The sequence below is a fragment of the Oncorhynchus keta genome, chromosome 4 (genome assembly GCF_023373465.1).
Source record: "Oncorhynchus keta strain PuntledgeMale-10-30-2019 chromosome 4, Oket_V2, whole genome shotgun sequence".
Classification (NCBI taxonomy): domain Eukaryota; kingdom Metazoa; phylum Chordata; class Actinopteri; order Salmoniformes; family Salmonidae; genus Oncorhynchus; species Oncorhynchus keta.
In genome coordinates, this window is record NC_068424.1 from 25,679,370 (window position 1) to 25,702,952 (window position 23,583).

Sequence of the window (23,583 nt, forward strand, 5' to 3'; positions counted from 1 at the left end):
TTGGAAGAAAGCACCATCTGACACTGCTGCACCTTTCCCTGCCCCTAGTGTCTTCTGTCTCCATTGTAATTAACCTGCGAGAGCACAACCACTTCCAGCCACAGTGGAATGCATCCAGATCATCAAGGGGTTGGCTGCTGGAGTGCCCACACTCTTAGGAAAAGGTGGAGAGGAGGAGAAAGGGATACGAGAGGGAGAAGAGGAGAAGAGAGGAAACAGGAACACTACAGTCCCTTTGACATCCCCCACTGCTGCATGCTGTTTGGCATTAATGACACATTTGAGCAGAAGAGGCCCACATTGATGAAAAAGTGCTTCCATTTGTTTTAATGCCTGAGCATGCAAAGAGAAAGCTTGGTGAGAAAAGATTGGGACGAGCTGACTACTTTGTTTTCGAGGTGCGGAGAGTGCCTCAGCACGCAAGGGCGTATGCTTTGATGAATTTAAAGGCAATGGGGCCCCTGCCAATCTCCCTTCCAAAATGGCAATCTAGACCTACTTCTGTATGTTTTAGCGAGTCTAGGGACTTGCTAAAAGCAGTCTAATATTACACTCGTAGAAAAAAGGGTTCCAAAAGGGTTCTTCTGCTGTCCCCATAGGATAACCATTTTTGGTTACAGGTAAAACCCTGTTTTGTTCCAGGTAGAACCCTTTTGGGTTCCATCTAGAACAGTCTGTGAAAGGGTTCTACAACCAAAAATGGTTCTCAAAACGGTTCTCCTATGGGGAGAGCCAAATAACTATTTTAGGATCTAGAGAGCACCTTTTTCTCTAAGAGTGTACAGTCTATAAAGTGGGTGACAATGACGACCAAACCAGACTTTTATCCTGGTTTATTGAATGTAGGCTGGAAGCGTTTGCACCACATAAATGGAGACCTCAGCAGCAGTGTGACTTAACATTTTAGGGTAGCGTACAGGCCTCCTCCTATCCCCCAAAAAACTAGAATAGTGTAGGCTGGCAGATAGTGATATTGAGACATTTCATCTTACCGTCCAAACGCAGTGTATGCAGCTGGCAATACACTTGTATCCCCCATGGACCGGTTCGTTCCTAAAACATCCTCCATTCCGGCTACAATGGCATCAATTTCCTCCTTAACTAGATTTAGTGGTGAGAAGGAGGGAAAAATATGTATACTTTCTTTACATAACACCATTTTCCACCACCATGCTAGAGTGGCTAATGCTAATTCCTGATGTTGCACCCTGCTTTTAGCCAGGGGTAAACATAAGACTGCTGCAACCTGATAGGCTTAACGCGATAGCAACATCCAGGACTAGCATTCCTAATGGTGTTTCATAAAAATTTATTTCCTCCATTTTTTGTTTTTACACCTTCTCGCCATTAAATCTAGCTAAGGAGGAAATCGATGTGTTTGCAGCCTGAATGGAGAATGTTTTAGGTACAAACCGGTCCACGGAGAATACGAGTGTATTGCTGGCTGCATACAATGTGTTTGAACAGTAAGATGAAATGACTCAATATCACCATCTGCTGGCCTTTGGGCTAATCTATGTTGTACCGTTTGTAAAACAGGCAGTTACATTTGATTTATTAGCCTAGTCCTGATTTCAGACCAAGGCTTAAGACTAATCATTTTGTATCTGCATATCAGCTATCCACATGAGTTATTTTGAGCCTATTTGAAATGAGAATCAATGTGTTTACACAGTAGGTATTTCTTCTTCGCTATGATCAGCTTGTCAAAAGTCGACGAATAGGCCTACAGTTGAAATCACTGACTCCTGACAATTCAGCTCACAGAGGGGAACTCCCGGAACGCAGTCGCAAGTAGCCTAATTTCAGTCTATATTGTCCATTTTATTTGTACCTGGCCTGTTTTTAGAATATGTTGTTTGTTAACATGTCATATTCAAATCGAAGCACATTTTTATTTGATAGGAAGTCATTTAGTCTATTTGACACATTTGGATGTAAAAACAACAATGTCTCATAACATTGTCATAAATATGGTCTCCAGTCTGTAGGCTACTGGAAAACCACATAGGCTCCTCCTCTTTCTACTACTGGCTACATGATTTATGTTACATTACTTGAGTCTTGGTGGAGTGCCGCAGCGCTGCATCTCTCCAACAGCATCCTGCAGAAGTGCGCTGGGCATGGACAAGATACATTTTGCGACCCTGACTTGTGACCACTGCTTAACATGGGGCGGCATTGGCACTCACCTAAATAGCCCATATGCCACTGGGTGAGAGAAGTTTCCATTGTTTTTGTGCAGAATTATGTTTTTTAAATATTTTCTTTATTTTACCTTTATTTAACTAGGCAAGTCAGTTTTAAGAACAAATTCTTATTTTCAATGACGGCCTAGGAACAGTGGGTTACCTGCCTGTTCAGGGGCAGAACGACAGATTTGTTAAGATGTGAGGTTTTATGTGTTGTTGGGGGTACATCTTGTTCAGTTTAGCTCTGAAAATGCTGCCCTCGTCAATCTGGTCCGCCTAATCCTGTCCAAGGGGCGGGTCGGCCCTAGCGTAGCCAAACTAAATCTTCAACCGCATGCTATCCAATTGCAATTTCTCAAAACTATTATCAACACGCTTAACAAATCTCCCAACATGCATGCATGCCACTCATATTAGCTACCTCACCCAATCAACTGCTGCACTTCAGTTTAGTCAATCCCAGGTTCTGTTCTTTGCAGCAAACAAGGATGAAGCTCAATGGAGACAGATGGTCGTGATCCCACATCAAGACCACTGTGGATTTACTCACGAGCCTAGTGAGCCTAGTGGTTAGAGTGTAGAGTGCCTCACGATGGCCATTACCATTGTGGCAAACAAGCCTGGAGATGGCCCAAACCCCTTAGTGGCCCAGTACATCTGATAGAACCGTTCAAAGCCATTCTCACTCATTCGAGATTAGCTTCACTCTCTAAGGGACACATTTGAGCTTGAGATCCATGATGCTCATCACTTGAATCTACACAACTACTCCATTGATACCAATGCATGATGTAAGCGAGGATTCGAAGTACTTGACTTAGGATTCAAATGTGCTCAGAAAGCATAAACACTCCAGTGGTAAGACTGCAGTGTATCCCCCAGGATGATTTTGATGCTGCAATCCAGCCCCAGCATCAACAAGACTCATTACATGCAAAAAGGGAAGCCTGTTAGGCTGTTATATTCCACTGTTGTTATAGCAACTCCTCTCAAGAGGTACACTAGTTGGAGAACTCTGTGATTTGGTGGGTGGAGCTATATTGCATGCACTGAGGTCAGCAAACATTGTGGCCAAGCGCTTGGTGTGGCACCAATACGAGGTTGCGTGCCACAAAAAAGTCGTAATGTCCTTTTTTCATGGATCTTTACGAAGTCACTTGTAAAACAGCTGCTGGTTATAGGTTTTTCTGCTGAGTTGATGGGAAATGTGTTTGTTTGGAGGCACTACGTTTGTTGCTACATTCAGTTTGGGTGACAACCACCATTGCCAGTGGTTATAACTACAATACATGTGTATATTATACAGTACGTGAGACATAGCCAATGGATATACAGGTAAAATAATGGAAACAAAGTGTATTGAAAGCAGGTGCATCCTCACAAGTGTGGTTCCTGAGTAAGCAATTAATATTCCATATTATGGTCACGTATAAAAAACAATACCATGGCTGTCTCAGTCACCAGATCTCAACCCAATTGAACACTTATTGGAGATTCTGGAGCGGCGCCTGAAACAGCGTTTTCCACCACCATCAACAAAACACCAAATTATGGAATTTCTCATGGAAGAATGGTGTCTCATCCTTCCAATAGAATTCCAGTCACTTGCCAAGGTGCATTGAAGCTGTTCTGGCTCGTGGTGACTCAACACCCTATTAAGACACTTTATGTTGGTGTTTCCTTTATTTTGGCAGTTACCTGTATCTATACTGTATGTGCCTAAAACTTTGTGAATAGCCAGTAGTATCTACTTCATATGTGCATTCAATGTTACGAATCACCAATGGTAATGTGTGCATTACCATTTCTGCCCAACAGATTACACATTTCTTTACAACAGATTAAAACAAACTTCGAAAACAATGTATTCTTGACTTATTGATGAAAGTCGTGTCCAGCAAATGTAATTAATAATGTTGGGACTTCTACTTGGTGAGAGTCAGAGAAGTGCATCTGTAAGCAGTATCCGATCTCTTTGGTCTCATGCAGAGAGGAGGTTGCAGCACACACACACACACACACACACACACACACACACACACACACTTCAGCTACTAAAGTGCTGACTGACTCACCGGTACCCCCTGTTGTCCATCAGCACCAGACATTCCAATATCTCCTTTGTCTCCCTGTGAAAGAAAGGAAGAGAGAGATTGAAAGTAAGATTGAAACAGCGTTAGATCACCTTCATTGTTCGGCACTTTTGTATACAGCTCACGTGCACAGCTAGTAATCAGAATGCTTATATAGTTACAGCACGTAAACCTCAGCGTAAAATTGTGACATGTTGCCAATTCATTTCGATCCCACATGCAGCTCAAAAGGAATGTAAGTTAGTGAGTCGCATTGCATGAAGCAGTGGGAGATGAGGTCAATCATTAGAATGATATCAGTATTCCTGTGACCTCTGTTGTCCGGCAGTTAAAGCCACAGACCTGGGCACACATGTACAGCCTAGGCTACTTCGAGTGGACCCACGCCCTTCTGACTGTTAAACTCTTCTACCTTTCCTGTCTCCTCTTCACTGTCCTATCTCAGGAAAAGCTCAAAACCTTTAAAACAAAACAAGGGTTATTTATGCAAATATATATAAAGAATAATATAAGTAATCCTTCCTTATTATTTATTATTTCTGAGCCAAGAGGTGGATCTGGTTTAGACTGTAGGTGGTAAGGTGATACTGAAATACATGAACCATGAATCACCTCTTGGTAAGTTACACATGTTAGCAGTTGTGGCGGGGACCTTCTATTCTTGTTCCCTTGTCCAGTCTCAATATGGTTCCACTGTACAAAGGCAGTTAGCATCCCATGTGCATGTTCCAGACAACCGGTGGGCTGACCACAGCTCATGCTTCTATCTTAGTTATCTTTATTTTACCTGGAAAGAAAGAGAAGAGCCCTTATTCTCATCTAAGTGCGAGAGCAGTCCTTGTGGTACTATATTTATCATTTGCTCAAATAGAGAGCTAGCCAGGTGGTTGTTTACTGTTACAGCAGTATTGTAGACATACAATGTCTCTCATGAATGTGACTTTGCACTAAGTATACTGGCTGATGGAACATGTATTTAAACAATACTGGTAGGGTGGTGAGGGTGAGGAAAGTGGTGAATAAGCTTTGCCTGTTATGTTTTTTCTTTTGAAGTGTCCTGCCACGCTGCGCACATAAAAACATACATGCCACCATACCCTGTAATTACAACAAGAAGACGCCCTGATGTACCAATAAACGGGATTAGAGACATACATCTTTGTATGCTATAACTGTTAGAAAAAAGACAAGTGCAGAGTTTCTGGTTCAAAAGACAAGGAGGACCCCATGTAAAACTCTAGCGACCAGAATTGGCTGGGTTTCGTGAATTGAGAGTTGTAAAGAACTAATGTTTTACTGCCATTCAGTTCAAATGAGGATACAGTTGCTCTGAAAAACTAAGCTTATTGTGCTCCCTGTTTTACAAATGAAACAACTGAAAATGAACACAACCTTCTGTTTTGGCACAATGGGCATCTGGAATAGGTTTGTTGTATCCATTTTTGTATCCTTCTTGGGGAGCCAATTTTACTTATTGTTGTTTTCTGAATATTATCTGATCGCAACCAGTTTGAAAATATTAGAGAACATTCCAAACCAGCAATTTGTCAACAAGCACCAGCCACTTGGGAAAAATGCAATGTGACACAAATTACACACACATATGTCAAACATACAGTAGTACCCTGTATATAGTCTATTTTAATTGGAAGCAAGAGAACAGAAAAGAAAGGTCCAAATTGGTTGTAAAATATAAAGTAGTCACAGGAAATGGGAAAATATGAAATGGGAATGTGAGTTCCATAGAAAGTAAGCCTAAATATAGCACTGTAGATGTAACTGATATGTACTTTTCAATGGAAGTTGTTTTTTCCTTCAGCATAAACTACATAGACTTGTTCTGTATCCTCTCCAAAGTAATGAAGGGAACCAGATTGACTGTACTCATTAAAAAGTTGCATACATTAGCAAGGGTGAGAAACTTTGAAGTCATAACCTTGAATACACTCCCCATTCTCCTCTCCCTTCAAACAGCACGGCACTTAAATGGCTAAGCCGGAAAATAAAACCCACACAGAGGGCCTTGATTTACAATTAAATCAGGATGAAATTTCGGTTCGTATTTGCTAGTTGTGTTTGTGTTTTCACTGAGCTCCCTGATGTAAAACACTGCTTTGCACCGCAGTTATTGATGGAAGGTATTATTCCAGAAGTTCCTACAGAAAGTCTGTCTCATGAAGCCTGCTGTTTGTTTTCGTAATCCCAAGCAGCTACACTGTTTGACTGTGCAGTGTGTTCAGTGGTGGCTACGGCACGAAGCCAGCTTCCCATTATTAGGCTTCTGCTTGTCAATGCCTTTTAATTATGAGGGCTCAAACATTGATTTTGGCAGCTAAATGCTGCATCACAATCATATTAGGGTGGCATTACAAGATATTACAAAGGGATCTCTGTGTAGCGACTCGCTAGCCTCTTCATGGGTTTTTTGACGTACTGGACCTGGAACGTGGTTTATATGGGCAAAAATCACTGCCTCCTACTGTTGCCTGTATGTACGGAGACTGGACAGACATCGTAAGAGCTGAAACTGCATGTGTTGTCTCGACGCTCAACCGCCGAGCAACAACACAAAAAGCGCTTTCTATCCTAGTGTAGGTGTGTGACAACTTCACTCAACACAAACCAACTAAAGCTGGGACTAGGAGTGACAGCACCACTCCCCGGAGCACTCGGCTACACACATTACAGGACCTTTTCCTAATTGCTTGAGGATCAGGAAACTGAGGCTAGTTGCCCATTTGTGGAATGGTAAAGAGTTTTGAGTAAGCAGGTGGATAAACAAGAATGGGAGATGAGTATTCCGTTTTAGAAAAGTGCTGTGTATGTATGCCAATAGTTTATTAGACAAACATTTCCTGATAAAAAAAAAAAAACATTTCCTTTCTTCCAGAACCTCTTCCACAAGTCTTCTATGTGAATAGGGCAACAACCACAAAGAATATGTAATGCACGTGTTTCCATATGTAATTGTATGGCAATAACACTAACAAATCATCAAAACCATGTAAACAGATCATGCTTAGGGATAATACCCTATAATTAAAAAGCCAAATTCCATTGAGCAGATATTTATTGCGATATGCAACTGGAATCTCAACAAAGGAGTAACATGGGGAGTTACCAAATTACAAGACTGTTTTTAGGGACTCTGTGTGTCATATTGTCAAAGTAATTAACACCCTCAGTTTTGTTGAGGTATCATGCGGTAACATTTTCTATAACATTTACGTTTGAGTCAATTAGCAGACACTTATCCAGAGTGGCGTACAGTTAGTGCAGCCATCTGAAGGTAGCTAGGTTAGACAACCACCTAAGCCATTATATAGAGGCCATCCACTTATAGATATAATGCCCTCCATTGTCTGCCAATAGTATTAGTAAGAGCTTGTGGTTCCACACAACAACCTCATAGATACATACGCATCTGTATATGCATTCAAAGCAATGCTCATAGAATGTCCTCCTTCAGCTAGCAACAATGAACACGGGAGTTTCATTTGAGGCACCTTTTCCTGAATGACGTCAGAATCCCATTGTAGTGTTACTGAGCTTCCTCGAGTGCTAATCTAAATTGCACTAGTCCTATAGGGAGGCTTAGCCTAAAACAGAGTGGGCTACAGCTTGGCTTACATTCTGCCAACTTGTTTAATTCAAGGATCAAATCTGGGGTCCTGTTATTGTACGTGTGGGCTACTGAAGCAGCGGGGGAAGGAATCTTGATGTTGGGGCTTTAGCCAGTGATGGTGAGTGTGTGTGTGTGTGTGTGTGTGTGTATGTGTGTGTGTGTGTGTGTGTGTGTGTGTGTGTGTGTGTGTGTGTGTGTGTGTGTGTGTGTGTGTGTGTGTGTGTGTGTGTGTGTGTGTGTGTGTGTGTGTGTGTGTGTGTGTGTGTGTGTGTGTGTGTGTGTGTGTGTGTGTGTGTGTGTGTGTGTGTGTGTGTGTGTGGTGCTGAGGGTAGACATATATACATGTATTTCCCATCTGCTACACTACACATCCCCTGGTTAAAGATCCTAACAGATTCATCCCCTGGTTAAAGACCGTAACAGATTAATTCCCTGGTTAAAGGGATACCTCAGGATTTAGGGTAATGAAGCCCTTTATCTACTTCCCCCAAGTGAGATGAACTCATGGATACCATTTTTATGTCTCTGCATCCAGTATGAAGGAAGTTTGAGGTACTGTAGTTCTGCGAGCCAATGCTAACGAGCATGCTAGCAGTTACCATAAACTTCCAGTCATTGTACTAACACTAGTTAGCAATTCCGCTAAAGCTAGTTAGCAACTTCCTTCAAACTGCATGCAGAGACATAAAAATGGTAACCACAAGTTCATCCGACTCTGGGGAAGTAGATAAAGGGATTCATTGCCAAAATCCTGAAGTATCCCTGAAGGACCCAAACAGATTCATCCAATATGTGCACACAGACAGACAATCCTTCATGAAATACTCAAGTCTTTTTAATAATGTATGCATTGAGAATGCATACAAGTACAAAAAAAACATGCTCAATGGCTTCACCATGAGGGCCTCAATAAGACATTGTTGAAATTAGACCAGGGATAGTGTAATCGTATATTTTATCCCCAACTATGAAAATGTTTTTGTGGGAGGAATTGCCCTGGTCTATAGTATAGGCCTCATTGACATTAATTGGAATAGGCAGCCCGGGTTTCAGTATTGTTTAAAGGACAACTCTGTGTAAATCAACGATATTTACAACAAATTTGAGTTTTATATGTCTGTGAAAGTGTGGATAGTGTCGAGATTAAAATGTGCTTGTCTAATTGTGTGTGCGTGCATGTGTGCATGCTCGTGTATGTGTGCATGTGTTTTCCTAGGGCAAAAACCTCACCAATGAAACTGACAGGCCACGTCACAACAGCTAATCACACAACCTAATGATGTGTGCGTTGGATGAACGAAATTGGGCGAAGGATTTGGCCCGGAATCTGTTTTACTAGCTCATGTGGCATTGTGATATTTTACTGTCCTCTAATCTCAATAGTCATGCATGGGTCATCTTTCTCAGGGATTTTGAAAGAGATAGAAGAAGATAAAGAGGGGAGAGAGATGTCGTGACGAGATGGAGAGATACATAAGGCACTGTGAGTATTAGGTCGGGTAACTGGTGTCCTGGTAAGATGTCATCCCCCTCCTGATGGTCCAGTGCTCATGGATTTAAGATCTGGGTAAAAACCCACCTTTAAACCCTAGCTAAAGGTATCTGCTTAATGACATATTTCTGTTTTATATTTGCATTATATTTAAACACTTCTGTTATTGTATCGTTTTTTCATCTCAGACCAACTTTCCTGGAGGCTTCTAAACCAGTAAACGAGACAGAGAAACTACTTCTACTAAATGATAATGATAATACATAGAATTTATTTTGCGCTTTTGTTTCAGGCCCTAAGATATTTTGGGTCTGCCAACTGTCATAATTTACAGATGAGAGATGCAGGGCACATTTATTCTGGGTACAGTCATTTTTTTGTTGTTATTTCCCTGTAATACTACTAGCCACCTAGCAATGTTATGAAGTTGGCCTATAGCTGTGCCCCATCGGATTTGTGGGGTCCATTTTGCCTCTGTGACATGGCGTACAAGGAGTGGAATGTTAGCTAAACATACTGGTACCTAGGCTATGGCACTTCCATAGATCAGGCTAAACTGTTTGTTGGAATTCAGAGACCTTGACCTGAGAAGGGATGGAACAAAAGAGGGAGTAAATCTGCCATCCTGGTCGATAAGGGGAAGATATACGTCTGCTGAAGCTAGGTCTAGAGGTGCCCTCTGTAAACATTGTTCTAGCGGAAATCTCCAATAAAAAGGAGAAGACAGTAAAAACAAAGCCAATGTCTTGAATGTCTTCTACCCTTTTCCTCCTGTATGTTGGAGTAGCGGAGATAGTTCAGTGTACCATGATTGTCCAATTAGTAACCTTTTGCCTGAGGGCTTGTTTTAACTCCCAGATGGGACGCAGAGGCTTTAGCTCATAGGGTTAACGCGATGTTAAAGCACAAAGACCACCCGCGTTCAATACCATGTCGTCACATTGGCATAGGTTAAGTTTTGCTACCGGGTGAAGACTAACATCCTTCACCAAAGCCTAGGTACCCTAGAACAATTGCCTGCCATCTAGATGCTATGGAATTAGGCATAACAATAGGTTGCCCAGTCAAGTTTGCTTGTGTGATGCTCCAATGCTGTGGCACCAGTGTCCCGGGATCTCACCTGGCCCTGTCAGTGTCTCTTCTGTCTCTTAGCTCAGTGATAATCACACCATAACTAAAATCAATACACACCCTGCCCCAGGATACCGTGTTGCTAACTCACCCACCTTGGTATATTTCGACTGCAGAGAAGAAAATGGCCTTGTTTTTACCCAAAGAACACAACACAGTGTAACACACAGCAAACACACTCTTAATGTGTGCTCCCAGAGCAAATATTTTGCTAGGTTTGTGAGTCCACTGGAAAAATGGTTGGAGTGAAAATATTTCACCTTGTCCTGCAAAAACCTTGAGAACGAGCCTGCCGCCATGAAACATATCACACAATGCAACCCAAGCAGACTCGTGGACATATCCCAATCATGAGATGTTTGTGGTGATTGATTTCACTTCCCTCCTGTGGGTATAATTATAGTACAATTTCAGTATTGGCTATTATTCCTGATGTCAGCAGAAAAGATAGATTTGGGCTAATAGTAAAATGAAAACTAACCCATGGAGATTCTTAAAAACATAAACTCACAAATAAAAGTCTAATAATGGTTGCATCTATACTTGATATACACATGGATATTGACTTCCTCCATTCATTCAGAAGGCGTGTGTGCTCTCTGTCAGTGAGCAAGCAGGTGTTTGGGTAACAGCCAGGCTAATGGTAAAGCCATGACCTCACAGGCATGCAGTGTGTTACAGTGCAGCAGCTAGACATGTTGTTAACAGGAGGTTGTGAGTATAGTACAGGTACAGGCCTATAGCTTGGCATGGACTGGGTGCTGAGTGGGGGGGTGGCCCTCTGCCAGTAATGTGAAACACCCCCATGACAGGACCCAGGACCCAAGCCACCTGAACTGTCAATGGGGGTGAGTGCATGTCTCATTCAAACTGCCTGAGACTGGAAACACACACACACACACACACACACACACACACACACACACACACACACACACACACACACACACACACACACACACACACACACACACACACACACACACACACACACACACACACACACACACTATTCTATATGCACCATCAGTGTTTCAAATTCACCAGTGGATCTCAGTGTAAAGCAACACTAACTGATTGAATCACGCCATTGGTTTGTTACAATAGTTAAATAATCAAATAATCACACACACAGTTATACATAATTACACTGACTTCCAGGATCACTAAATCATCATTTCAATGTGATGACTTACTGCAAGTCAAGATTGTGCACTGATTGTGTCCAGATGGGTTGAAGTGAATGAATCTGTACAACAAGTGAATTAATCAATCTGTACAACCCAGTTCAACAATGTCTCTCTCTTTCATTAGAAAAGCAAACTGTATAAGATCCGGTAGCACAAATAACATTACGTAGATGTGTCTCACTGAGTCTGCACTGCCTTGTGATTCATTCATTTTACCAACTATTACAATGGGCTGAAAGGTAGAGGGGAAAACACTCTTTCTGACTTTTCCATCCAAACACAATCTTTGTTAGGAGTCACTAATCCAATAAACAGATTTGAATTTCCATGTTGGAGTCAACTGTATGAGAATAGCCCTTTCTGTCCGTCTGTATATACAGATGGACTGATTCCTGTAAATCATTAGTCTGTGCAATGGTCCCTGCAACAGTATCAAGGGAAATGCACTTTATTTATTTTTCTTGCAGTATCTGAGAAAATGCCACTAGTGAACGTTCGCTTGGTCCCAGGACCAGGGCAATAACAGGCTTCTAGCTTGGTCCCAGGACCAGGGAAATCACAGGCTTCTAGCTTGGTCCCAGGACCAGGGCAATCACAGGCTTCTAGCTTGGTCCCAGGACCAGGGAAATCACAGGCTTCTAGCTTGGTCCCAGGACCAGGGAAATCACAGGCTTCTAGCTTGGTCCCAGGACCAGGGAAATCACAGGCTTCTAGCTTGGTCCCAGGACCAGGGAAATCACAGGCTTCTAGCATGGTCCCAGGACCAGGGCAATCACAGGCTTCTAGCTTGGTCCCAGGACCAGGGAAATCACAGGCTTCTAGCTTGGTCCCAGGACCAGGGAAATCACAGGCTTCTAGCTTGGTCCCAGGACCAGGGCAATCACAGGCTTCTAGCTTGGTCCCAGGACCAGGGCAATCACAGGCGTCTAGCTTGGTCCCAGGACCAGGGAAATCACAGGCTTCTAGCATGGTCCCAGGACCAGGGAAATAACAGGCTTCTAGCATGGTCCCAGGACCAGGGAAATCACAGGCTTCTAGCTTGGTCCCAGGACCAGGGAAATCACAGGCTTCTAGCTTGGTCCCAGGACCAGGGAAATCACAGGCTTCTAGCTTGGTCCCAGGACCAGGGAGATCACATGCTTCTAGCTTGGTCCCAGGACCATCACAGGCTTCTAGCTTGGTCCCAGGACCAGGGCAATCACAGGCTTCTAGCTTGTTGGTTACAAATCCCTCACTCACTTTTCAAGGTGCTTTTCAGGATGAAACACATCCCTGACATGGGTCTTTAACCACTGTGTTCTGGTCCTTTAGTTCTAATGAAAGGCCTCATTTGGGTCTAATAGGACATGTTTAACAATATGACCGGACTGCAATTCTGTTTTGTGTCAATGGAACTGTGCAGTAGCACCCGACATGTGGTTCACATTAGAAACTCAAAGTGTGAACACAACCTTTTGTTATTACTGAGGCAGTTCTCAACCCACACACAGACCGATGGGCCTGTTGGAATTACAGTGTTTCTTGGGTCGCAATTGCATTATAATAACAGGAAAACTGCCAAATTGCTTTGTGACTGGAATTCAATTGGTATAACATGCACATAACTTCCTTTCCTAGAATGGTCGAAAGTGAATCTCCACAGCGAGCCTTCATGCTTTCTTGTTTGCAAGTTCACAGTGTTGTATTTAACTTATTTCACAACTTGACGTACTTCAGATGTGGTCAATCCTGTGTCCTTCGCTTAATTGAATCAAATGATGCCAAGAGAGGCTTGATGGGATTGAATTTCAATCAAAGTAGCACCATTCCCATCCATCCATCTAAGGCCAAAGAAGGCATTAGAATATGATTCACTTGGCATCTGGTGAAGAGCACATTATCCTATATGATCCTACTGTACCTCGTATTTTCACACGGTACATCATAGAAAAACCACCATGTAGTGAATGTATTTGCTTGGATAGTATGTTGTTTCATGTAATGACATTGTTAATGGAGCAGGAAGTATAGGATAGGGATCACCTTTGGTCCCACCGGCCCAATCATTCCATCTTTGCCCTGCACTCCTGGTCCCCCCTGTAAGGAAAATAAAAGAAGAAACGGAGCAGAACAGGTCAATACCAAATTCCCCCTCTTCACGTCCCAAATCAAACACAATTACAGAAATTAGCCCCTCCACTCCCACTTCAAACAGGCTGTCTGGTGTATAGACATACAGAGAGGACTGAGGAAGCAGCAAACCCACTCTGCTGTAACCTACACTTTCTCAAATATCTGAGAGAATTACAAGAGAACTGTGGTGTCTCCACTGTGAAGGTAAGAACGGCTAGCCTGGGAATCAAAACGGTTTCAGAGTCAAAGACCTGCTGTGGGTTATGCAGTCAGGTACATCTCAGAACCACTGCAGTGAAAGAGAATTAGAAGTACAGAAATGTACTGTCCGACCAGCTACCAAACCGACCAGCTACCAAACACTGTGGACTCTCATTCTCCGTAGCCGACGAAAGACATTTAACCGCGTTAACCCTCGCAAGGCTGCCGGATGAGACGGCATCCCTATCCACGTCCTCAGAGCATACTCAGACCAGCTGGCTGGAGTGTTTACAGACATATTCACTTCGCTGATCCTCAATGCAGGGGCCCCACAAGGATACGTGCTCAGCCCCCTCCTGAACCCCCTGTTCATCCATGACTGTGTGGCCACACACGCCTCCAACTCAATCATCACGTTTGCAGACAACACAACAGTAGTAGGCTTGATTACCAACAAAGACTAGACAGCCTACAGGGAGGAGATGAGGGCCCTGGGAGTGTGGTGCCAGAAATATAACATCTCATCCATCCAACGTCAACAAAACAAAGGAGCTGATCGTAGACTTCAGGACACAGCAGAGGGAGCACCCCACTATCCACATCGACGGGACTGCAGTGGAGAAGGTGGAAAGCTTCAAGTTCCTCGGTGTACACATCACTGACAAACTGAAATGGTCCACCCACACAGACTGTGTGGTGAAGAAGGTGCAACACGGCCTCGTCAACCACAGGAGGCTGAAGAAATTTTGCTTGGCACCTAAAAGCCTCAAACTTTTACAGATGCACAATTGAGAGCATCCTGTCAGCCTGTATCACCGCCTGGTACAGCAACTGCACCGCCCACAACTGCAGGGCTCTCCATAGGGTTGTGCGGTCTGCCCAACGCATCATCGGGGGCAAACTCCCTGCCCTACAGGACACCTACAGCACCGGATGTCACAGGAAGGCTAAAAAGATCATCAAGGACAACAACTACCCGAGCCACTACCTGTTCACCCCGCTATCATCCAGAAGGCGAGGTCAGTACAGGTGCATCAAAGGTGAGACCGAGAGACTGAAAATCAGCTTCTATCTCAAGGCCATCAGAATGTTAAATAGCCATCACTAGCACCTTAGAGGCTGCTGCCCTATATACATAGACTTGAAATCACTGGCCACTTTAATAATGGAACACTAATCACTTTAACAATGTTTACATATTTTGTATTACTTATCTCATATGTATATACTGCTTTCTATTCTATTGTATTCTATTGTATTTCAGTCTATGCTGCTCCGACATTGCTCATCCAAATATTTATATATTCTTAATTCCATTCCATTCCTTTTACTTTAGATGTGTGTGTATTGTGAAATTGTTAGATATTACTTGTTAGATATTACTGCACTGTTGGAGCTGAAAACACAAGCATTTTCCTACACCCGCAATAACATCTGCTAAACATGTGTATGTGACCAATACAATTTTATTTTATTTTATTTATTCATGAAGTGCATGGTAGTTATTATAGTTATGTCAGTTTGAGCATTACCCTGTTAGTTTTATTTTTTTTATTTTTTATTTCACCTTTATTTAACCAGGTAGGCTAGTTGAGAACAAGTTCTCATTTGCAACTGCGACCTGGCCAAGATAAAGCATAGCAGTGTGAACAGACAACACAGAGTTACACATGGAGTAAACAATTAGCAAGTCAATAACACAGTAGAAAAAAATGGGCAGTCTATATACAATGTGTGCAAAAGGCATGAGGAGGTAGGCGAATAATACAATTTTGCAGATTAACACTGGAGTGATAAATGATCAGATGGGCATGTACAGGTAGAGATATTGGTGTGCAAAAGAGCAGAAAAGTAAATAAATAAAAACAGTATAAAAACAGTATGGGAATGAGGTAGGTGAAAAAGGGTGAGCTATTTACCTATAGACTATGTACAGCTGCAGCGATCGGTTAGCTGCTCGGATAGCTGATGTTTGAAGTTGGAGAGGGAGATAAAAGTCTCCAACTTCAGCGATTTTTGCAATTCGTTCCAGTCACAGGCAGCAGAGTACTGGAACGAAAGGCGGCCAAATGAGGTGTTGGCTTTAGGGATGATCAGTGAGATACACCTGCTGGAGCGCGTGCTACGGATGGGTGTTGCCATCGTGACCAGTGAACTGAGATAAGGCGGAGCTTTACCTAGCATGGACTTGTAGATGACCTGGAGCCAGTGGGTCTGGCGACGAATATGTAGTGAGGGCCAGCCGACTAGAGCATACAAGTCGCAGTGGTGGGTGGTATAAGGTGCTTTAGTGACAAAACGGATGGCACTGTGGTAGACTGCATCCAGTTTGCTGAGTAGAGTGTTGGAAGCCATTTTGTAGATGACATCGCCGAAGTCGAGGATCGGTAGGATAGTCAGTTTTACTAGGGTAAGCTTGGCAGCGTGAGTGAAGGAGGCTTTGTTGCGGAATAGAAAGCCGACTCTGGATTTGATTTTTGATTGGAGATGTTTGATGTGAGTCTGGAAGGAGAGTTTGCAGTCTAGCCAGACACCTAGGTACTTATAGATGTCCACATATTCAAGGTTGGAACCATCCAGGGTGGTGATGCTAGTCGGGCATGCGGGTGCAGGCAGCGATCGGTTGAAAAGCATGCATTTGGTTTTACTCGCGTTTAAGAGCAGTTGGAGGCCACGGAAGGAGTGCTGTATGGCATTGAAGCTCGTTTGGAGGTTGGATAGCACAGTGTCCAATGACGGGCCGAAAGTATATAGAATGGTGTCGTCTGCGTAGAGGTGGATCAGGGAATCGCCCGCAGCAAGAGCAACATCATTGATATATACAGAGAAAAGAGTCGGCCCGAGAATTGAACCCTGTGGCACCCCCATAGAGACTGCCAGAGGACCGGACAGCATGCCCTCTGATTTGACACACTGAACTCTGTCTGCAAAGTAATTGGTGAACCAGGCAAGGCAGTCATCCGAAAAACCGAGGCTGTTGAGTCTGCCGATAAGAATTTGGTGATTGACAGAGTCGAAAGCCTTGGCGAGGTCGATGAAGACGGCTGCACAGTACTGTCTTTTATCGATGGCGGTTATGATATCATTTAGTACCTTGAGTGTGGCTGAGGTGCACCCGTGACCGGCTCGGAAACCAGATTGCACAGCGGAGAAGGTACGGTGGGATTCGAGATGGTCAGTGACCTGTTTGTTGACTTGGCTTTCAAGACCTTAGATAGGCAGGGCAGGATGGATATAGGTCTATAGCAGTTTGGGTCCAGGGTGTCTCCCCCTTTGAAGAGGGGGATGACTGCGGCAGCTTTCCAATCCTTGGGGATCTCAGACGATATGAAAGAGAGGTTGAACAGGCTGGTAATAGGGGTTGCGACAATGGTGGCAGATAGTTTCAGAAATAGCGGGTCCAGATTGTCAAGCCCAGCTGATTTGTACGGGTCCAGGTTTTGCAGCTCTTTCAGAACATCTGCTATCTGGATCTGGGTAAAGGAGAACCTGGAGAGGCTTGGGTGAGGAACTACGGGGGGGGCGGAGCTGTTGGCCGAGGTTGGAGTAGCCAGGCGGAAGGCATGGCCAGCCGTTGAGAAGTGCTTATTGAAGTTTTCGATAATCATGGATTTATCGGTGGAGACCGTGTTTCCTAGCCTCAGTGCAGTGGGCAGCTGGGAGGAGGTGCTCTTGTTCTCCATGGACTTCACAGTGTCCCAGAACTTTTTGGAGTTGGAGCTACAGGATGCAAACTTCTGCCTGAAGAAGCTGGCCTTAGCTTTCCTGACTGACTGCGTGTATTGGTTCCTGACTTCCCTGAACAGTTGCATATCACGGGGGCTATTCGATGCTATTGCAGACCGCAATGGGGATTGAGTTGAAGGTTTGAATTTTTTTGTGAAGGACTTAAATAAGAATCATTGTAATCGTCTAGGGTGTAGAAGCAGGCAACACATACTATTTTATCAGCAGCTATGTAGACATGGGAGCTTTAAACAAGATCTAAGAAGCCAGGTTCCCGAAACTGACAGACTGCCAAAGATTATGACAAACGACCATATTGGTCAGATGATGATCATAGATAAACAAAGAGTCAAAACCAGAACGTACCATTGGTCCAATCTCACCCGGAGGTCCGGTTTGTCCCCTCTCACCCGGAAGTCCCTATATGGACAATGGAGAAGACATGTTGTTACAGGCAAAGTTTTGGTTCATGAAATATTATAGATCTATTGTTATGAAAAGGTCTGGAGACCCAGGCCCAAACTCTTCCTCCCTTACCTTTTTCCCTGGAATTCCAACAGAGCCCAGGTTTAATTGTGAGGTGGCAGGACCCTTGAATACAAAAGACAATATTTAACAACGCACAGTGAGGCATTGATGAAAAATCTAACTACTCTTGGCATCTGTAGTGTATTACAGTGTTGACTTTTTTTGCTCTGCCCATTTTCTGAAGGTTTTGATATGCTACATGTGAAAATAAATCCCTCCATTTCCTCCCCATCTGGTCTCAAAGGGCCTGCACTTCAACGCAGTTAGACTGTGTTGTTTCCATTGAACCTGACCATCTGTTTAAACCCTCTTAAAACACTAGTCCAGAACAGACAGAACAAGACTGGTATACAGAGCACCATTGTGGTGGTTCAGACAGGGCTGTGGTGGTGGTGTGGGCCGGTTGGCTCCTCTCGCCCCCTGGCACAGTGGGTGAAAGTCAGGTTGGGAGTCTCACCTTTGGTCCTGGCGGGCCCGGTTTCCCCGGCAGTCCTGGATCCCCTCTCTCGCCCTTCATGGACACAAAGTTGGAGCATGTTAGAGTGTTATGCAAAACTCAAACCCTAATATATAAATCCAAATCATGCACATCTACACAGAGGAGGAGGAGCTTACTTTGCCACCTGTCAGACCTGGAGCCCCGCTGGGTCCTAGTTGGCCCAATTCACCCTGTGTGGGTCAGGAATAAATAAGAAACAAACACTTCTATTGTATGTCTCTCGGATTTAATAGATGTATCGTGCTATTAAACATATATTAATGGCACTGCAGCGGTTGCTAATAAAAGAGAAAGTGGCACGCTGCTCTTCCTAGCATTATATTTTAGGTGTTGGTCTCTGGGCTTTCCTCAGAGCTTTCAGAACAGTGGTTGCTGCAATGGTGTTGGTAATACTGGCTACTATTGTGGTGGGTTTGATTCCTGCACAGACCACATTAAACTGAATGGATATGCTAACTGTTAGCATAACAACTATAACGGCTTGATTAAAAAAACAGTACTATTCATATTTAAAAATACATTATTCCTGAGTGTTACAAGTGTTACAGTTAGCAGTTTTAGACTGTCAAGAAATGCTCACCGTCTCGCCAGGAAACCCAGGTTCTCCAGACCCACCAGGCTCACCCTGGGTTCCCTAGACAAAACAAAAGGCAAGCATGGAGGAAAACAAGCAATCACAGGGTCAGTATAATGTAGTCTATGTGTTGCCTAAGTGGGAAGGCTATCTGTGATTCTCTGTTCCGTTATGTCAAATGACAGGTCAAAAAGTCCCCCAAAACTTCTCCCAACATCTGTGGGAGGTAGGTGTGATGGGAGATGGGTACTGTTGTTTTCAGGCAATATAAAGAAGATATGAGACGTTGATGTGTACTCACAGGCTTACCGTCAGGGCCTGGTGGTCCTGCTCTTCCTATCTCGCCTCGGAGACCCTGTACAGCCAGTCACAATGGCATTAAAAACTTTACGGGCTCCACAACAAATGTGAATGCGTGATTGATCATGCTACGCAAGTGGGATATACTCAGGAGGATCAGAAAAAAACATTGTTGGAGTGATTTCTCCCTTTCTTTTCTAACTTGTATTGTTTTGAATGAAAGATTGTCCAAATAAATACTGCAGTAATAACGGATGGCCCGTCTAATGATTAATGATCGACAGTGATTCCTGCCGACACACTTCTAGAATGGACCCAATGTAATAAATCACACAGGATGCAGTTGCAGTGCCTGTCGCTGATAACTGAAACGTTTTAAGCTCTGGTGTCAAAAGCTACCTGAGGGGAGGAGACTAACCAATCTATCAGATGTCATTTTCTTTTACAACAAAGCCCAGGAAGCAGACAGACAGAATGAGATGGAGAGAGGGGCAGAGAGAGTGTGTGTCTTGGTATATTGTATGTGTGTGGGAGAGGGTAACCCCCGGAGCGGGTGATGCTGTACTGTACCATTGGTCCAGGAGGGCCAGGTGGTCCTGGGCTGCCATTAGCACAGTCACACTCCACTTCCTCCACTGTGGCCTCACGATCCAGGGGACACTGGGACAGATACACACTGAAGTGTGACACTCTAATGCAGACACTAAATGGTTAAAAAGAGCAGAGACAACAAGTCCTCACTCACCCTCTCATCATCCTGTGAAAGAAAAAAGAGAGAAAATTATATATCACTATACCTTATACCCAGTTTATGTAAATTGCACTTCAAACTGCACTTTACAACTTCTTTGTCGAGATGGTATTACATTTTCTCCGTCGAGTCATAATAACATTAAATAAGTAAGGAGTTGAGAGTAGTTGGGGAAATGAACAGATTTTCCCCACATTGTAATGTGTGCCTCACCACAGAGTAGATTTCACAGGCTGTCTCTCTCTCGCTTTGATGAGGGTCACAATAAAGGCGCAGTTTCTGTATCTCCACCTTAAAAAGGCGGTTAAAAAAAGAAAGGAAAACAAGTCAGGCAACACTGAAATTATGAAAGAGACACAACAATTTCACCCATTGTTCATCCAAATGCAATGGTCCTATTTCACTTTAGTCCAACATAGAAAACCACATCTGCTAAATGCTTTCGTCAAATGCTTTGTGAGAGCCGCGCACGCCCCACGTAAGGCCCCAGTAAATATACAGTGCCACCCTAAGTAATTATACTGGAGCAGTAGTAAGCCTATAGTCACATCCCTTGCCAATTTGCCATAGAAAACAAACACGGTTCCTTCTACTCACAGGGACTGTGGTCTCCGCCCCAAACTTCTTGGCGACCTGCGTCTTGCCGTTGATGTAGATTGGCTCCACCGGCTCCAGTAGCGCCACTTCCTGGATCTCCTCATCGTCCAGGAAACCGGTTACTTGCCGGGGCCTCACGAGCAGCTTCAGCTGGTGCCACTCTTCATCAAAGAAACTCTGTAATGGATGGTGGCACAAAAGGGTCAATCAGAACGATAGTGACATGGATGTGACATCCATAATACCACAGGCCTCTAATTCACTTGCGGTTGCATCCATACCACAAATTGTGGGCCTAAATCACATTTCTCACTAGTGGCCATGAAACTGAACATATGTGTCCACATTGCCAGTGTAAATGTTAAAGTGTACTCTTAGTTATAACAGCTACATCTAGGAGTGGGAGTACTTGTGGCACCCAAGCTTCTAGACAGGTTGTCAATGCTGCCAGTCAGAGTGGTGAGCAGTGCCATGGAGGTACTTATGGCACCATCCCGCTTTTCCGTGGCACGCTCTCTTTGAACACAAAGCTGCCAAAAGGAAAACAGAAAAATCAACTGTTCCGTGGTCTTTAGACATGGCATCCACATGAATTAACTTTGCATGTTGTTCTGAGTGGAGAACGCGTTGGAGTCTAAACTGCAATTCAGTCCATTAAAAGTATCAGAAATAGGAGGGTCATATTCATGATCATTGATAGACTACATTCCGACGCCAGCAGAATGCATGCCTACCATCACCTCTGTACAAGATCACAGTTAGGATCCGGTGTGTTTTCCTGATAATGTCACCTGACCAGGAAAAAGTCCTGGCTTTGAAAAGTCTGATATAGTGTTTTCAGTATACTGTGGTATCAGTGGAGACTACTGAGAGGAGAGCGAGGTTCATAATAATGGCTGGAACGGAGAAAATGGAATGGCATCAAACACCTGGAAACCATGTGTTTGATACCATTCCGCTGTCATTACCACGAGCCCGTTCCCCCCAATTAAGGTGTCACCAACCTCCTGTGTGTGGTATACAGTACGCTCTTTAAAAAAAACATGTTCCATTCTGGCTATGACAGTAGTAGAGGTCTACGTTGTTCATGTGCAAATATGTATACAAAAATGTACACAAGTACACAAAGATACCAACCCCAATGCCCTGCACATTAAAGGTGACCAGCTGCTCCTCATTGGTGGTGCTGGTGGTCGTGAAAGTGACAGACTTGTCCCCTCCGTTCAGTGTCACTGCTGCCTGGGTGACGCCATCTTTAGAAAGGATCCTCAACAGGTCAAACTTGTCCTGTTTGGCTGAACCCTTGAGGCGGACCGTGGCCACAAACACATAGGATGGAGGCAGACCCTCGGGGAAGATCTCCCTGAGAAAATAGTCAAATAACAAATAGAAAACTGAATCATGAATACAGTTCTTGTCAACATCTGTATGGTGACTTGTAAGTAACCTTTGAAAAATTAGGGGAAATCATAAGCCTGCAAAGTATGACGAGTACAAAATGTGTCATTATCAAGTGACCAGTCTAGGAAAAACTATGGATTCAGAGATTTTCCTGGTCAGTTCATTTTCCACTGTTTTCCTTCAGGCTGCCAAGAAAGGATTTAGAATATTCCACTATTGCCGATGATGTTGTGCACTTTTTACCACCACAAACATGTGTCAAAGAGGTTTGAAGTGCCACTGGACGGAAAATCATCTGGATGTTTTCAAAAACTCACCCAGGCTTCTAGTGTCTGTGGCTGAAGGTAGTCCAAGTGACTCACCCAGGCTTCTAGTGTCTGTGGCTGAAGGTAGTCCAAGTGACTCACCCAGGCTTCTAGTGTCTGTGGCTGAAGGTAGTCCAAGTGACTCACCCAGGCTTCTAGTGTCTGTGGCTGAAGGTAGTCCAAGTGACTCACCCAGGCTTCTATTGTCTGTGGCTGAAGGTAGTCCAAGTGACTCTTCCAGGCTTCTAGTGTCTGTGGCTGAAGGTAGTCCAAGTGACTCACCCAGGCTTCTAGTGTCTGTGGCTGAAGGTAGTCCAAGTGACTCACCCAGGCTTCTAGTGTCTGTGGCTGAAGGTAGTACAAGTGACTCACCCAGGCTTCTATTGTCTGTGGCTGAAGGTAGTCCAAGTGACTCTTCCAGGCTTCTAGTGTCTGTGGCTGAAGGTAGTCCAAGTGACTCACACAGGCTTCTAGTGTCTGTGGCTGAAGGTAGTCCAAGTGACTCACCCAGGCTTCTAGTGTCTGTGGTTGAAGGTAGTCCAAGTGACTCTCCCAGGCTTCTAGTGTCTGTGGCTGAAGGTAGTCCAAGTGACTCACCCAGGCTTCTAGTGTCTGTGGCTGAAGGTAGTCCAAGTGACTCTCCCAGGCTTCTAGTGTCTGTGGCTGAAGGTAGTCCAAGTGACTCTCCCAGGCTTCTATTGTCTGTGGCTGAAGGTAGTCCAAGTGACTCTCCCAGGCTTCTAGTGTCTGAAGGTAGTCTATGTGACTTATCCAGGTGTAGACGTTAGTCAGATTTCGAATTCAAGCTTGTCTTGTCACGTCTTTAGCAGAAATAACAATGCCCCGTAACTGAGTTGATGATAATA

General features: G+C 44.0%; 1 protein-coding gene across 1 annotated transcript in view; it reads right to left on the reverse strand.

The window, feature by feature from the left end:
• The window catches only part of si:dkey-225n22.4 (collagen alpha-1(XXI) chain), a 42,657-nt gene that overhangs the window by 12,641 nt on the left and 6,433 nt on the right, over positions 1-23,583 (reverse strand). Inside the window, exons 6-18 of the mRNA XM_052518238.1 lie at positions 22,149-22,374; positions 21,012-21,188; positions 20,623-20,705; positions 20,409-20,420; positions 20,234-20,366; positions 19,665-19,718; positions 19,370-19,423; positions 18,906-18,959; positions 18,748-18,801; positions 18,300-18,353; positions 18,129-18,182; positions 13,746-13,799; positions 4,268-4,321 (exon numbers count right to left, since the gene is read on the reverse strand). Of these exons, the coding sequence (XP_052374198.1) occupies positions 4,268-4,321; positions 13,746-13,799; positions 18,129-18,182; positions 18,300-18,353; positions 18,748-18,801; positions 18,906-18,959; positions 19,370-19,423; positions 19,665-19,718; positions 20,234-20,366; positions 20,409-20,420; positions 20,623-20,705; positions 21,012-21,188; positions 22,149-22,374 (1,063 nt within the window). The remainder of the gene's footprint in view (positions 1-4,267; positions 4,322-13,745; positions 13,800-18,128; positions 18,183-18,299; positions 18,354-18,747; positions 18,802-18,905; positions 18,960-19,369; positions 19,424-19,664; positions 19,719-20,233; positions 20,367-20,408; positions 20,421-20,622; positions 20,706-21,011; positions 21,189-22,148; positions 22,375-23,583) is intronic.